Here is a 15,026-nt window from a genome sequence, read left to right as displayed (position 1 = left end):
GAGCCAATCAATATGATATGGTCTGTTCTACTTATTGCTTCTGTTGCTTCTGACCCTTTTCTCCCCCCTATAACTCTCTCAGTGTGGTGGTAGATAAATAAAATGCCAAGAGAACAAATATGGTTCTTGATGACTCTCTCCTTGAGTTGTCCTGTGTCCTCATTGACCTGTCATTTTCTCCAGATTGTATATGCAAAGTGATCTGAAATCCTCAATGAATAACATTATGATGTTAGGTAGAGAGGTAGCCAGTACCCAAGAATGCTTATACTATTTAGTTCTTAACACAAGCCTTTCTTTCTGGGAAAGCTCAGATTGTTTCAGGGAAATGTCCTCAAATCAATAGGATCTTTTAGGAAGTCTGTATGGGATTTTCTATTCAATTTCAGCAAAAAAAAAAAAAAAAAAAAAAAAGTAATAGAAATTTCACAGCGTTAGAGAGGGCTATAGAAGGGACATTACAGAGACAAACTAGCACATGTTATCTTGCATAGGTAAAATAAATGAATATTTAAATAACACTACATATATTGTTCTGTACTCATCCCTTTTTAAATTAACTGAGTAGTAATCCTAAAAATAATAGCAATTGCTATGGGACTTTCTCAGCAAATGGCTAGAGTCTATGATTGAAGTATATTGGTTCTTTCAGCTCTTGAGATGATCCTAAAAGCTTAGTATATATTTTTTAAGATTTTATTTATTTATTTGAGAGAGAGCCCAAGCAGAGGGAAGGGGCAGAGGCAGAAGCAGACTCCCCACTAAGCAGGTATCCCGATGTGGGGTTCCATCCCAGGACCCTGGGATCATGACCTGAGCTGAAGGCAGATGCTTAACTGACTGAACCACCCAGATACCCGGGGTCGGTATATTTTTTAGAAACAGGTGAAGATAGTAAGACATAAGGAAACAGTAAAATTGCCCAAGGAAGGAAGTGGGATTTTACTAAAAGGAAGTTATGGAAAGGGAAGTAAGGGCTTTTCATCCCCATGCCGTCTTATTTCAAATGTCATGCTTTCATGGATCACGTATTTCTAATACCTGTACCATGCACATTAGACAAGTTTGGGGCATCCATCTTACGTTCTAGAGCTTTGATTTGGAGGAATCTCATATTAAGTTCATAGAGGCTCCTAGTAAAATGATTTTTATGTAGAAATAATTTTCTGAAATACAAGGTAGAAAAGTTTTGAGCTGTTGGTATTGTTGTCTGAACGTCGTTCTTAGCAGACGTCAGTATTCCAAGGAAGGAAGTGGTAAACAGCTTCTCTCTTGGTTTTATTGACCACGGAGCATCCCTCCAGGTGAGGTTCTGAGGGGCATAGTTGGTGAAGCCCCAGATTGCCTCCTCTTGTGGTCTGGGTCTTCTTGCTTGGCCTCCCAGCGCCCTGGGGTGGCCTTATCTCAACCAGCAGATTTCTTGCTTTTGTTAGTTTTTCTACCTCCTACATAATAAGCGGTTGCCAGATTTATATTTCTAAAGCTAGGCTCTGGTCGTTTTTACTCTCCTGTTCATACCTAAACCTGACTTTCCGTCCCTCCTTACGCTGAAATAATTCCAGATGGATGAAGGATTCATGCATAAAAACTGAAAAACTACAAGATTAGTGGAAGGAAACACAGCTAATTTAAAATCCTATAGTGAGAAAATTTCTTCCGACTAGAATGTCAAACGACAAAGCCATAAATAAAACTTTGGTAAATTTAACTAAATAAAAGTGGAAAAAAAAAAAAACTTACTGCAAGAAATAGCTTAAGCATAAACAAATTATGACAAGATTTATAGCCAGTGGCTGATTTCTATAATTAAAGACTCATTCAAATCCTGAAGCAAGTAACCATGAGATCTTAGAAAAATGGACAAATGTTATGAATGTGAACTTCCCTGACAAAGAAATAGAAACGTAGGTCACTAAAATATGAAAAGATCCTAAGCTTTAGTCAACATGTCAAAATTAGAGAAAAATAGAGATACCATTTTTCCATCCACTGTTCTTTTAAAACAAAGGCATATAACATCCAATTTTGGGGAGCATGGAAAGAAACAAGTACGAAACATATACTCTTGGTGGGTATGTAAATTTGACAAACTTTGGAAGAACAATGTGACACTCTCTGTCCAAGCCAGGAAAGGTTTGGCGGTTCATGTGCCCTGCAGTTCCAAATTTAAAAATTCCCTCTGAATATATTCATGCACTCCAAGAGAGTCATACAAGAATACTTATTATAGTATTGTTTGCACTAGTAAAAAAGAAAAAAAATTGGAAGTGGTATGAATACCCATTATTTGGTGGCTGGTTACATAAGTAATGATAATTTATGGAGTGGGCTAAAAAAAAAAGAATCCTTGGTGAACCTGTATTTTTTTTGTTTTGTTTTGTTTTGTTTTGCTTTGTAAAAGCATGAAGTTCAAGGCATGTAAGTTGATTACATTCAAGTTCAAATCAATTCTTGTATTTTTTTCCTATGATGAACCTATAAAACCAGACCATTAGGAGAATGGGAATGAGGAAAGTCTGAGAGAGTAAAGACTCTCTTTTTCATTCATACCTTCCCGAGACCGGTGCATGTCTAATATGTGTGTGAAGAAATTTAAAAAAAAAAAAAAAAAGAGAGAGAGAGAGAGAGTCAAAAAGAAAAAGAACAGAAAACACAAAACCATCCTGTATTTCTTACAGACCAGAACTAAACTCCTTATTTTGTTATTTTAAAGCACTTTGGGCTCTGACTCAAACCTGCCTTTTCTTTTCTTTTTTTTTTTAATTTTATTTTTTATAAACATATAATATATTTTTATCCCCAGGGGTACAGGTCTGTGAATCGCCAGGTTTACACACTTCACAGCACTCACCATAGCACATACCCTCCCCAATGTCCATAATCCCCCCCCCCCCCCCCCCCCCCCCCCCCCACCCTCAGTTTGTTTTGTGAGATTAAGAGTCACTTATGGTTTGTCTCCCTCCCAATCCCATCTTGTTTCATTTACTCTTCTCCTTTCTCGTTATATTTTTTCCCACTGATGTCCCCGATCAGTTGAAATGTTGGCTTGGCACCACACAGATCTTGTCCTTCTGCTCTCCTCTCTGCTCCCCCAGCTTCGATGCCAGTGGCCCCTGCTAAAGTGACATCAGGGTTCAAGCCCACCCTTATCTCAACCAACAACTTTTGTCTCAGCCTCCATGGGCTGAGACCCCACCCCTCCCCCCGGGAGCTCATCTCTCCCACCTGTGAGCTAGCATCACCCCCGAGTTCAGTTCTGTTTTGACACTCATCCCTTGGGCCTTGTGTTATATTCACGGTGTCCTGCCGCCCACCAGGGGCAAGAGCCTGGACGGAAGCAGGCCTCCAGGACTGCCGGACCTTGGCGCCCCTCCCCATCGTGCCTAGCACTGAGCCAGGCTCTGAAGTCAGCCGTTCATGTCTGTGGCACGTGAGCCCTGTCTGCGGGCTTGACAGAGCATTGTGTTATTGAGCAGGGGCAGAGACAAGGACAGCCACGTGTTGTGGTCACGAGTATACATTGCTGTAGCATTTTTGGAGGACCAGGGAATGGTCGCTAGTCTGTGTGTTGGCAAGCATCAAACCCCCAGGTGCCGGGAGGGCAGCAGGAAACGCAGGCCCAGGCTGCTTCACACCCAGCTCTTCTCAATCTGAGGTTGTGTGGGACCCCCGTTGGGTCCACATGGCAGAACTGGGGAGGCCGTGCTGGGACGCAGGCGCCCATCTGGCCTCCTGGCTTTTTCTTCTCTTCCCAGAGTGCCACGCTCCCTCGCTCTCTCTTTCTTCCAAAGAACCTCATTGTTTATGAAGCTCCCAGTGAAAAAGGTTAAAGTCCAGCCATTCAGGTGTCATGTCATCATGTGCATGATCGGGGAGTTGCATTCTTGGGCCGCGGACCCCTTTTCAGAACCTGCCTAGTTGAGATGTCACTTTCCTGACAGTGAGGCACTTAGGCTCCCGGAGAAAATCACAGTGCGCTCCCCCCTTTCTCAAATTTTCCCTAACAATTAACGCCACACTAACTTGACACCCTCTTTCCTTGTTTGGCTTTGTAAACCCTGGTCCCTTTTTCTATTAATTCCAGACATTAATATTTTCTTTCACGCAACTGACGCCATTCACCCGTGAAACCGTTTGAACATTATGTAGCTGTCAAGATGCCTGGGGATTACCCAGTATGCTTTGCCTGTGAGAAAGTGACACCACCGAGGCCTGGTTTTGAGATGTTTATTCTGAGAGTACTCTGACAAGCATGAAGGCCCGATCCCAGAGTGGCAATTTCACTTAATTAAAGGCCTCTTTTTATTATAGTTTTCCCCTGCTTTATATATATATATATATGTGTATATATATCTATATATATCCGAATGATGGTTAAAGTCTGACTTGCCAGAGGTGTTCTCATGTACTATAAAAGTGGCGGGGGTGGGGGTTGCTCACTCACTAGTGACTACTGCACTGGATGGCTGTGAATGCATTCCTTTTTACGGTCCCGCTCAGAGCTGCCAGCAAACACTGGGCGTGTGCGTGTGTGTCCCTGTGTGTCCAAGTCTTTAAAATAAAGACTGCCGGGGGCTTCGGTCCCCGTGTTGCCAAACTTATAATGTGAGAGTCGAATATGTATGTTTGTACGTGTATGGTTTCATTTCTTCGTCTTAGAGCTGGAAGGCTTGCCATACCGGAAGGCTACCGTCCAGATTATACCTTGGGTCGCCCATGAAGGCTTCTAAACAATGTGTTTGATCTTGCTTTCTAGGGAAATCCCTTTCTGGTAAAGTAGTTGGGGAAGGGATCGCATTTGGGTTCAGTCATTTTTAATACAGCAGCTAAATAGAAATCAACCCCCCCCCAAAAAAAAACCCAAAACAAAAAACAGAGCTAACGAAAATAAAAGCTTAAGGTAATGAAGGATGGGTATTAATGACTTGGTAAAGGTTTGCAGCCGAGCAGCCTAATTATTTTTTGAGATAACATCTTTCGCTACTTTGGCTTGACTTTATAGCAGGAATTCACGTCTGTAAATGTATGGGACCTGTGCTGGGCACCGTCCGTGGCACCTGGGGTGTATGTCAGAGAATATATGTTGGTCTTTGTGTACTTATTCATGATTGTTTCACAGTCCATTATAATAGTCTAACTCCTCAAATGAGATTTTTCCTGTCTTTGTGGCGTTACTGGCTGGCCTTCAGGTCTCTCCTCACCGATTGTTCATTCATTTGTGCCTTCTTTCTTCACCATCCCCGGGGTGTTCAGACACAAGTGTGTCCCAAATATGGTGACATACTTAGAAGCATGCACAGACATGCACAACAGAGAATTCACAGCGTGTGTTCACAGCCAGCCCCCTCCCCCAAACCAATCTGGAAGTAGGGAGGAGGGTTCGTCATCAGCCCTTCTTTCTGCTTGGGATATCGTAGCTGGAGGGACATGACTCATTCTTCTTGGCGTCTGTTTCAAAGCTCCCCGGGGAGGAGCTGGGCGGGCCAGGGGTGTCGGCCCTGAGGCCAGCTGAGGGCCTGGCTGGGGTGGTGTTCAGCTGGCCAGGGGTGAGACAATGTTCACCCGCTTTGCTGCAGGTGCAGGAGGCTGTGAAGAATGGCAACTTTGTCATTTTAATCTCTCTGCGCCCTGGTTCCAGTCTTCGTCCTGTGGCCCCATCTTTTGAGCCAGTGTGTCCCAGAGATTGATTTATTTATTATGATTATATCTGAAAGTACAGACTTCTGTTGAGTCAGCCGTCTGGCCAAGTGTTTGAAAATGGTTTCTTTCCCTTTTCACGGACTTGCTGCTCTTCTTGGGAGGGGTGGGCTTCTCCTCAGGACTCCTGACACCGTCGGCTGGTGCTGGTGAATTTTGTTTCTGGAATTTTTGTGGGTGGTGTAGTGATGAAATACTCAGAAGGAAACCAAACAGAAAAAGCTCAAGGAGCCCATTTGTATTCTACCACGAAAGGCAAAGAAGAATCAGTCATTTACCCCAAATTGTTTCATTTTTCTCTCCTCTCCACCTCCAGGGCTTTCAATCCCTGCACAGGGAGACATTTGTCCTAGGTGCTCTCCGTGAAATGCTTTGAGCCAAGGGGAGTGTGGAAAGAATCTTTACTTAATGGAGATCCTGGGCTTTAATGTGTATTTTTAAAACCTGTCTTGCTCTCTTTTTTTCTTTTAAAGGCACAAGTGATCCCTATGTGAAATTTAAGCTGAACGGGAAGACGCTGTACAAAAGTAAAGTCATATATAAGAACTTGAACCCAGTTTGGGATGAGATAGTTGTACTTCCCATTCAGAGCCTTGATCAAAAGCTCCGTGTGAAGGTAATCACAGATGGCTTTCGAATCTGCTCTTTGGTTAAACACATTGATTTCTCAGCAATCTTTGCCCCCTTAACATACCACATCTCCCAATTCTTTTATTATTATTAAGCTCTGGGTGAAAAATATTAGTGTGGAAGGAATTATTTATACCCTTCATTGAAACTGTATGTTTTTCTCAGATCAGTGGTATATACTCCGCAGAAAATCAGAGTGGAAATAATATCTCCATTGATTGTATTTAAAGTTATTGCACGTGGAAGAATTATTACAGCTGGGGTAGTGGCGACAAGTAGGAAAGCCTTTCTCATTAGGAATAACTTTATACTTAATAGAGCTTTAAGCTACCGGTTTTAAGCATCAATTGCTCTAACATCTGGGTTAAAACTGCATGAGTTGAGTGCAGGATAGGATTGCTACAGAATCTTTAGCAAATTTCTATTTAATTGGCAGATCTGCTCACTGTGGAAAATACTAAATTTTAATGAGACACCATTTAAACTACAGAGAACAGTCCATTGTGCATAACATTTTAATGCACATGAATCCTGCCTTAAGAGTATTTTCTGCTGTTGTTTTGGCTGTGGTAGGCAAAAATGGGCAAGTTTGAATAATCTTCGTTCTCACCATCGGCTTGGCCTAATGCCTCAACTGAATGCTGCAAATTATTTTTTAGATCTAGAAGACTGAATTCAAAATTCCCAGCCTGTCGCATTTATTGATAGTTCAATAAATTCAGTTGGTTTACCTTATTAATGTGTGTTACTGACCTCTTCCCTTTTTGTAGGTATATGACCGAGATTTAACTACATCTGATTTCATGGGTTCTGCCTTTGTCGTTCTCAGAGACCTTGAGCTTAACAGGTATTGTATTTTTACCTTCTAATTGTGATTTTTGAATTTTAGAGGGAACTCAAGATAACGTTGAATGGCATGTGTTTAGATTTAAATGAAAAAAAAAACTGAATAAATGAAAGCATGCTTTGAAATGTGAATTTTTCTATGATTTTAGCTTTTATTTCCCGAGTGTATGAGTCAGACAGTTAGTCTTCCACAGCGTGTTCCAAAATGTGTATGGGATTTTGAACTGTTAATATGCAGGTTCATTAACCTACCTAACCTAAAAATAAGACAAGTATTTAAATTTTATTTGGGCAGTAAGAGAAAAGAATCCATTAACCAACTGTTGAATTAGGCAATGCCAAACAGCTCCCCTACTTTGAAGATGGTTGGGTTATTTTTACTGAATATGTGCTTTTTAAAACTGGTATGTCACTCTTACTCCAAGGTAGGAGACTTTTTCTGTAAGCTCTCCATGCATCGTGAGATTATATAGTAACTGCCCATAAGTACTAATGTTATTCATTGCTTTTTGCTTGTAGAACGACTGAACATATTTTAAAATTGGAAGATCCAAACAGTTTAGAAGAGGACATGGGGGTGATTGTGTTAAATTTGAGCCTAGTTGTAAAACAGGGTGATTTCAAGAGACATGTAAGTTTGACCCTTTTGTTCTTTTCAAAATTCTTCACTGCAATTGTCCTTTAATAACCGGGTTACCAGATGGCTGGCATTTTTTGTGATTATTTTTGGAGGGAAACAAATTAATTGTATCAAGATGTAAAGTACTATCTGTGGTTCTATGCACACTTTATTTTGGAATTCTGGAAAGAAAATTCTTTAAGGAATGATCTCTACTTTGGCTAAGGATGTGGATGTTGCTATTATTAAAATGCATATGCTTTTCCTAAGTGGTAAGATTTCCATTAACTATTTTCTTAGGTACTGGATAACTTAGACATTATTCAGTTATGCAAAGCAGTTCCCAGGATTTAATTATTACACTGTAAATTATTAAGGTGATCAAATACGTATTTGTAGCATTCCAGTTTATTTTGTTTTCTTTCAGCTACCACATTTTCTGTTGAGAGTACTTTCGGGAAGACATAAATTTTAATATCCTCTGATCTATTATCACACGGATGTTTCTAGTTAATGCACGGCCTATTGAAGATCTCTCTAACACCAACAAAGCATTGGATTTTATGACGATTTGACTGGGAGTGTGTTCTTATGAGCAGATCTGTGACTACAAATCATAACCTAGTTTTATATGCAGGGGTCAGGCCTTGGAATTCCAACAATTAAAATAAGAACAAAAAGCATCTTTGATCAGAACTTATTTGAAAGGTGTTTCTAAAGCCAACTAAAATATCTACTTGGAAAAGGACTAGAATTTGTTCAAATTTAAGCATGTTTAGACTCTGGTATGAAAATCTGAAATTAGGCCTCCAGTACTACTTCTTGAATTCAGTCAATGGGGTCAATTGAGGAGAATACACTTGATTTTGACATCACCTTTGCTTTTAGTTGTAATTTATTTTCATGGTGAAAATCAGGACTGATTTACTAGTAAACTCAAAGAAAATAGAGAGGGGTAGCAAAGCTGAATAGTGATTTTTTTTTTTTTTTTTTTTTTTTTAGTTACCAGAAAGTCAACTCGGTCGTTGCTATTTTTAATTTGAATTCTTTACTTACGAGCGTTTAGTTGACAGTAACTGGGGGAAAAAGAAAAACCCTCCCATTTATTAATTTTTTAGAGAAATAGTCCTTTGAAAACTGGAAACCTCAATAAAGCTGGGATTGTGGTGTTAAAGTGTCTTAAATTGATGTTGAGCATACGCTTTTTTTTTTTTTTTTTCTATCCAACATAGTGAAGGAGGGTTTTATTTCACTTCTCTCAGCCTGGACAGTATAGCTATTAGATTCAGTGTCAGTGTGTGGCCAGTGACTGGTTCCTTGAGCTGGACACCACACTAAAATAACAGGCCGTGTAAATAAGTACCATTGGCCCCATCATCGAGCAATTGCTACCTGATACGTGCTGAAAATTTTCTTACATATGCAAGTGGGGCTTGGGAAGTTGGATAATTTCTCATGGAAGCAGCTGCCTAGGTATTCCTGTTGTGAATGTTTCTGTAGCAGATTGGATTATGTCTAGGGCCCTTAACATATATTTAGATATTGCCAAAATTTGGAATTTTAAAGTAACGCCATTTTAGTTCAAATTGCATTTCAAATTGCAGAGATATTAATATGAGGTGTTGCCTGAATGTGCTTTTGTCAAACATCTCAAAGAAAAACTTTTCAGAGTCGTGAAAGGAGCCACACGTTTCATGTTACTGAGTTTAGCCCTTTTTCTCCTTGACTCCCTGCCCCCCTCCCCCACTTCTTTTCAAGAGTTTGCCAGACTGTGTATCTGCTCACTCCTGCATTTTCTCATTTTCTTTGTTCTTTGCTTGTCTGGTAGAGGTCTAGGATACAATATATTTCTTGTGTATATATTTTATGGGGCATTATAATACAGAAAACCCTGCCTGCTCTGATTTGTTCTTATCAGTAGTTTTATTTATCTGTTTATGTACTTGGTCAAAGTATCCCCAAGCAAGGAATCCTGTATCTGGGGCCGTGTGTGGTTGGTTATTCAGCTTAATGCTGTGCCTATGGGGGCCTTTGGGATAGACCAGATATCAGAAAAAGTTTGTTCTTTTCACGATCTGAATATTTAAAGACATCCTTGTGTGGGGTTTTTAAACGGCAATAACTAACACTCAAGCCTGGAAAGACGAGATCATTCGATCGGGAATCACTTGTCTGTTAATTCCCACCGTGGGAGTCTTTGTCACTTGAGAACCAGACTGACAGAAATCTGAACACGAGCAGAATGTCGGTGAACTCACCCTCACGTCCAGGGCTTTAAGTGTATATGGACGTCAGAAGCCAGGTGCTGGGTGGAAGGCTGAGAAACCCACCATCTGTTTCTTTTCCTTGGGTTGTAGTTGGAATTGTGGGCTCCGTCCTCAAACGACCTGGATCTGAATCCCAGCTCTGCTACTTTCATGCTTTGAGAAATTAAGTGATCAGGTCACATACACAGAATTACTTGACGTCTCTCAACTACAATTTCCTCACGTGTGAAATGGAGATTAAAAAAAAAAAAAATGTATTTTACAGGATTGTGAAGACGGAGATGATCAAATACAGTGTTTGGCATGGGGTAGACTGTCAATATATGGTAGCACTTAGTAGTATAATAAGCAGACAGGCATTTAATTTCCATTAATTTTTTTCTGCATTTTGTGTATCTTTTATGATTGTTAAAAAAAAAAAAAAATCAAATGCATTCTATGTCAGAGAGCCCTAACTAGAAATGTGTACCTCTAGGATGGTAACTAATTTTGGTGGTTGTTTGGGTGTAACTGTTTGTCAGTATGATGTTAGGAAAATAGAAAAAGAACTGACTTTAATACCCAGATTGTAATCTACAGCTCTGCAGCACATGGTAAATGTTGAGGGGGGGTGGTTTTTTTTTTTTAATTTTAATTTAATTTAATTAATTTATTTATTTTCAGTGGGAGGTGTTTTTAATTAAGAGTATGTTCAGGTCATTTTTCTACCAGTGTTTGTGGTGGCCGGTCACTGGAATGTAAGTGGATTTCCCCCAAAGACTATTTATTTTCTGGTTTCTAATTGATTGGGAAGACGTATTGGCAAAGTGGGTAAGGTCATTTGCCTAAAGGTATTTTTTTCCTTTAAGCATAATAGGAAATGTGGTCTGCTCGATTAGATTCATAATTGCACTGTAATCTCCCAAATTTATCCAAGTTTGAACATCCAGTTAGCTGGTTAACCAGCCAGAGTAGAGCTTCGCAGTCCTGGACAGTGACAGGGATAATGAAAGGATTTTGCTAGGAAAGAATTTTAATTGTAGAGGAAATTCAGCAGCCTTAGCATGACAAATGAGAGATCAAAAGAGAACAGTGGTGAAGTTACTTGCTGTTCAGAAAATTTGTTCTACCCTCCCTTGGTGCTCTCTTAGCCTATTTTTCTTAATTGTACAGGAACAGCTCAGATTTATTTTTCCCTATTATTTTGAATATTGAGATTTGATCATTGGGGCAAATGGAGTGATTTTTTTTTTTTTTTTAAGTTTCTAAAAGTATGGAAACCTAAACATGCACAAACATTGTCCATGAACTTACTAAATACTTTTAGAATACTATCTGAATTTTTCAAATAGGAGAAATCTGCCTTTGCAGATTTGCTTTTAGACATGATATGAGAGATCTTTAAGGCAATTAAAAGCATTTTAAAGATGAAGAGTCTTCTCATATTGAGAACTGGTACTTCTAGGACTGAGCAGTATTCATTATGTCCTGTCTTCTGATTATCGAATACTAGGAGAAAACGATGTCACACAACAACAGAAATGGGATTATTTTCTGTTTCTTTTTTTTTGCTCAAATGTATTTTCTCTTTAACCTCAGAACTCAGGTGTTCTTTTTTTGACTAGAGTGTGCACCATCTAACTAATGAATTATGTTATTAACGATTCTATTTCTTTCTTTCCTTTTGTCATTTTCCACCATTCAATGGACTCAATCCCTAGCGTTGGTCAAGTCGGAAGCGGTTGAGTGCCAGCAAGGTAAATATACTTGTTTATTTTCTTTACGTCATTTGGGGAAATTTCATCTTTGTGGCAATACACATGACTGGTATTACCCAATCTTTATACATAGTAACAGCATTCTCTTCTTCTCACTGTTGCTACTAATAAGAAGGAAACAACCTCCCTTTTGAATTTCATTTAAAAAGGGCATAGCCAGATGTTTGAACTTATACATGTGTTCGTGGTGACATTTTTTATGTACCAGCCATGTTAGAATGTTACACTTCATTAAGCCTGGATTATTTGGAATATAGTGCTGTTAGAATTAGTCCTTTAGGAAGTTATATACCACTAGATGGAAACTAGCTTTGGTGTTGTATGGGCAATGAAAAGATTCATTGAGAGGAATGTGTGGTATATTTTATAAATCTCTCTTGTATTAGTCCTGATTTTCTGTTTATTACCTTCTTTGCTGAAAGTTTCTTGAAAGATTTCTTCATGAAGTACCACTGATTTTTTTTTTTTTTTTACATTGCTGGTATCTTTTTAAGCAATCATAAACTGTTGTCCAATTTGTAAAAGCTCTCTGTGTACAAGGTAAGAAAACATTGTTAATCTATCTGGTTATTAAATCAGTAAGTCCTAGTGACTACATGTCAACAGTGATGTGAACATAAACAAAACCAAAAAAGTATTTGTAACTTTAATGTTGCTACTCTGCTACTTTTTAAAGAGATGTGGAGGTGACTGTGATATGTGTGTATGTGTGTGTGTGTGTGTGTGTGTGTGTGTGTGCGTGCCTGTGTAAGACAGAAAGAGACAGAATTGTCCTCTGACTAGCACTAGTCATTTGGGAAGAAAGACAAACTTTCCAAACCTTTTTTAAAATCCAAAGGACTCAAAGCCCACCTCTTACTAAAATGTGTATCCTTTGCATTTTATACACCCTAAAAATGACCATGATAAGTTGTTTTGTTAACCAGTTCACTTAGTTTACAAGGCTCTTTTTTTTTCTTGTGTGTGTGTTTTTTGTTTTGTTTTTTTTTAAAGAAATTAAGAGACAATAAATAATAATGTGAAGCTGTCTCAAAAATTCCTCCCAACTTTTGTCTTATTCCTTTATAGTCACTAGAGGGTAGAAGAACATCATTTCTTGCCACAGAAGGGAGCCCAGCTCTTGCTCTCCCATATTAAGAGCTTCTGTAACCATCCGAAGCAGTAAACTTTCCCGGCATGCTTTGGAGAAGCCTGACAAAGCAGTATTTTCTCGTTTATTGATTCTGCCGCTGCACTAAAACACTGGTACTGTACATCAATAACCATCTTTAGTTAGGGAGCTCCGGCCTGTGGAAGAGCTCTGGCAGTTTGTGGGAGAACATAAAGGCTAGAAAGAAAAATTGTGAGCTTGGGGAATATTGGAGTCTGGGGAGGACAGGAGAGGTTATGGGAGAATGACCAAAGGAATGAGGAGGGAGAGAAGAAATGTTGACGGCCTGGATAAAGATATCACAAATACGAAAGACACAGAGGATCCTGGAGAGCAGTATTTCTATCTGTATTGCAGACTTGTGTCTTACCACTGAGTTGCTGTGGGTTTTTTTTTTTTGTTGTTGTTGTTGTTGTTGTTGTTGTTTTCCCTCTCGTGGTCGTTTCTAGAATTTTGACTTCAGTGCACTGGGCTCAGAGATTTAATAAATGCCCAGACCTGGGGCCTGTGTTTAATAAAACTTTCGATGAGTAGAGCTCATTGAATGCCACTCATGATCTTACATGAGGGATGTGGTTTATGTGTTGGTGAAGAATTTCAATTGTTAAGTTGACTTTTTGCTACTTAGAGTTTGCAGGTTTTGTGGAGAAAGTGAGGGAGCTTCTAGTCTGACATATGAAAATGAGTGCCGTGGAAAATCTGTAGGCATGATGATTAACCCTCTGTAAAAGTAGTTAAAATAGCCCGATCAACCTGTCTTGGTATTTTTTAAACTGTAAGCTTCTTTTTTTTTTTTTAAGATTTCCATATTATATTTAAAAATGAGGCAACAGAAATTTGACATAGAGATTACTATGCTTTGAGTATCTAAAATTTTACTAGTCCTAAGTAATGTATTCTCTATAAAATGTCATTGACTTTTTCACCTCAATCTTAGTCTTTTAATGGCTTAACTTTATTTAGGTAATTCCCTCTTAAACCCCATAAGTTTATAATTTTGCACCATCCAAAGGGGCCCAGAATGGCAGCGTCTCTTCTAAAGTGTTTTCTTATTCTATTGACCTTAACCATAATGTAGTAAATATGGAGAGATTGCCTTTAACAAAGTAGGTTTTAATTTCACCCAGAGTCTCTGTTTATCTTCTGATGAGCATTTTAACATGAGAATTGAGAATCTGATTTAACAGGGCCTGAATCAGTTAACTAGATCTTTTTAGATATTTATTTAGATAAGTAGATATTTATTTTATTAAATAGATATTTATTTTATTTAGATAAATAGATATTTTAGCTATTTGGATATTTATAATCTTTTCTGTGAAGAGATCTGTTTCCAAATCTTACTCTCTTTCTAATGCATGTAACACATAGAAAATTAACAACAGTGACTTCTCTAATATCAGATAGTTTAATGGGGGAAAAAAACGCATAATGATAAAAGATGGAACTGAGAAATCACTGACTGTATTCAGAAATCCATGCACACACACCCACACCCTTCCCCTGTGCTTTCTTTGGGCCTTTGCTGGTCCTGTGGCCAACCACAATTCCCCTTTCCTAGAATTTTCTTTACTGTACATACATTTGCTCTGCAATAAATCTTGATTTTTTACATAACCCCTGTTTTGACCATTGGTTTATACTGGGTATACCAGTAATCCGAAGTAAGAGACCTGACCTATACCACTTTTATGTATGAAATTAGTTCACTAGTGGTCCCAGTCTTTGAGCTGTTCAGCTTCATATTCTTGTATCTTTGTTCCTCTCTGTTATTACAGAGGCTGATAACCACAGGATATGTTTTCTAGGTTCACCTGTCAGGTGGCCTCCAGCTGACTTCACACCATGAGAGGAATTGTTAAGATACTACCAAGTAGGAGAATTTCCAGGGTATTTTTGTTTTTCCCTCTGTTTCATGTGATGTCTGGACATGGACCGTATTTTGCATTTTCTCTTAGACCTGCCATGGTTTCAGTTTCTACCAGGTGAGCCTGACCCTAGTATTTACTCTTCCTGCCTCACTACCCAGGGCTTGCAGAACCTCGGCCTAAGGGCACAAA

The 15,026-nt window shown here is 39.0% G+C and overlaps 1 protein-coding gene across 2 annotated transcripts in view; it reads left to right on the top strand.

Annotated features, from left to right (window-relative positions):
• The window catches only part of LOC111152600 (multiple C2 and transmembrane domain containing 2), a 180,962-nt gene that overhangs the window by 31,436 nt on the left and 134,500 nt on the right, over nucleotides 1–15,026 (top strand). For both annotated transcript variants that reach the window (XM_022511120.1, XM_022511119.1), the window contains exons 4-7: nucleotides 6,171–6,313; nucleotides 7,098–7,174; nucleotides 7,693–7,804; nucleotides 11,760–11,795. In XM_022511120.1, coding sequence (XP_022366828.1) covers nucleotides 6,171–6,313; nucleotides 7,098–7,174; nucleotides 7,693–7,804; nucleotides 11,760–11,795 — 368 coding nt within the window. The remainder of the gene's footprint in view (nucleotides 1–6,170; nucleotides 6,314–7,097; nucleotides 7,175–7,692; nucleotides 7,805–11,759; nucleotides 11,796–15,026) is intronic.

Source organism: Enhydra lutris, unplaced genomic scaffold (assembly GCF_002288905.1).
Source record: "Enhydra lutris kenyoni isolate GAN:26980312 unplaced genomic scaffold, ASM228890v2 scaffoldscaffold29, whole genome shotgun sequence".
Taxonomy (NCBI): domain Eukaryota; kingdom Metazoa; phylum Chordata; class Mammalia; order Carnivora; family Mustelidae; genus Enhydra; species Enhydra lutris.
The sequence above is the reverse complement of the archived record's forward strand: the minus strand, read 5'-3'. Positions and strand labels throughout refer to the sequence as shown.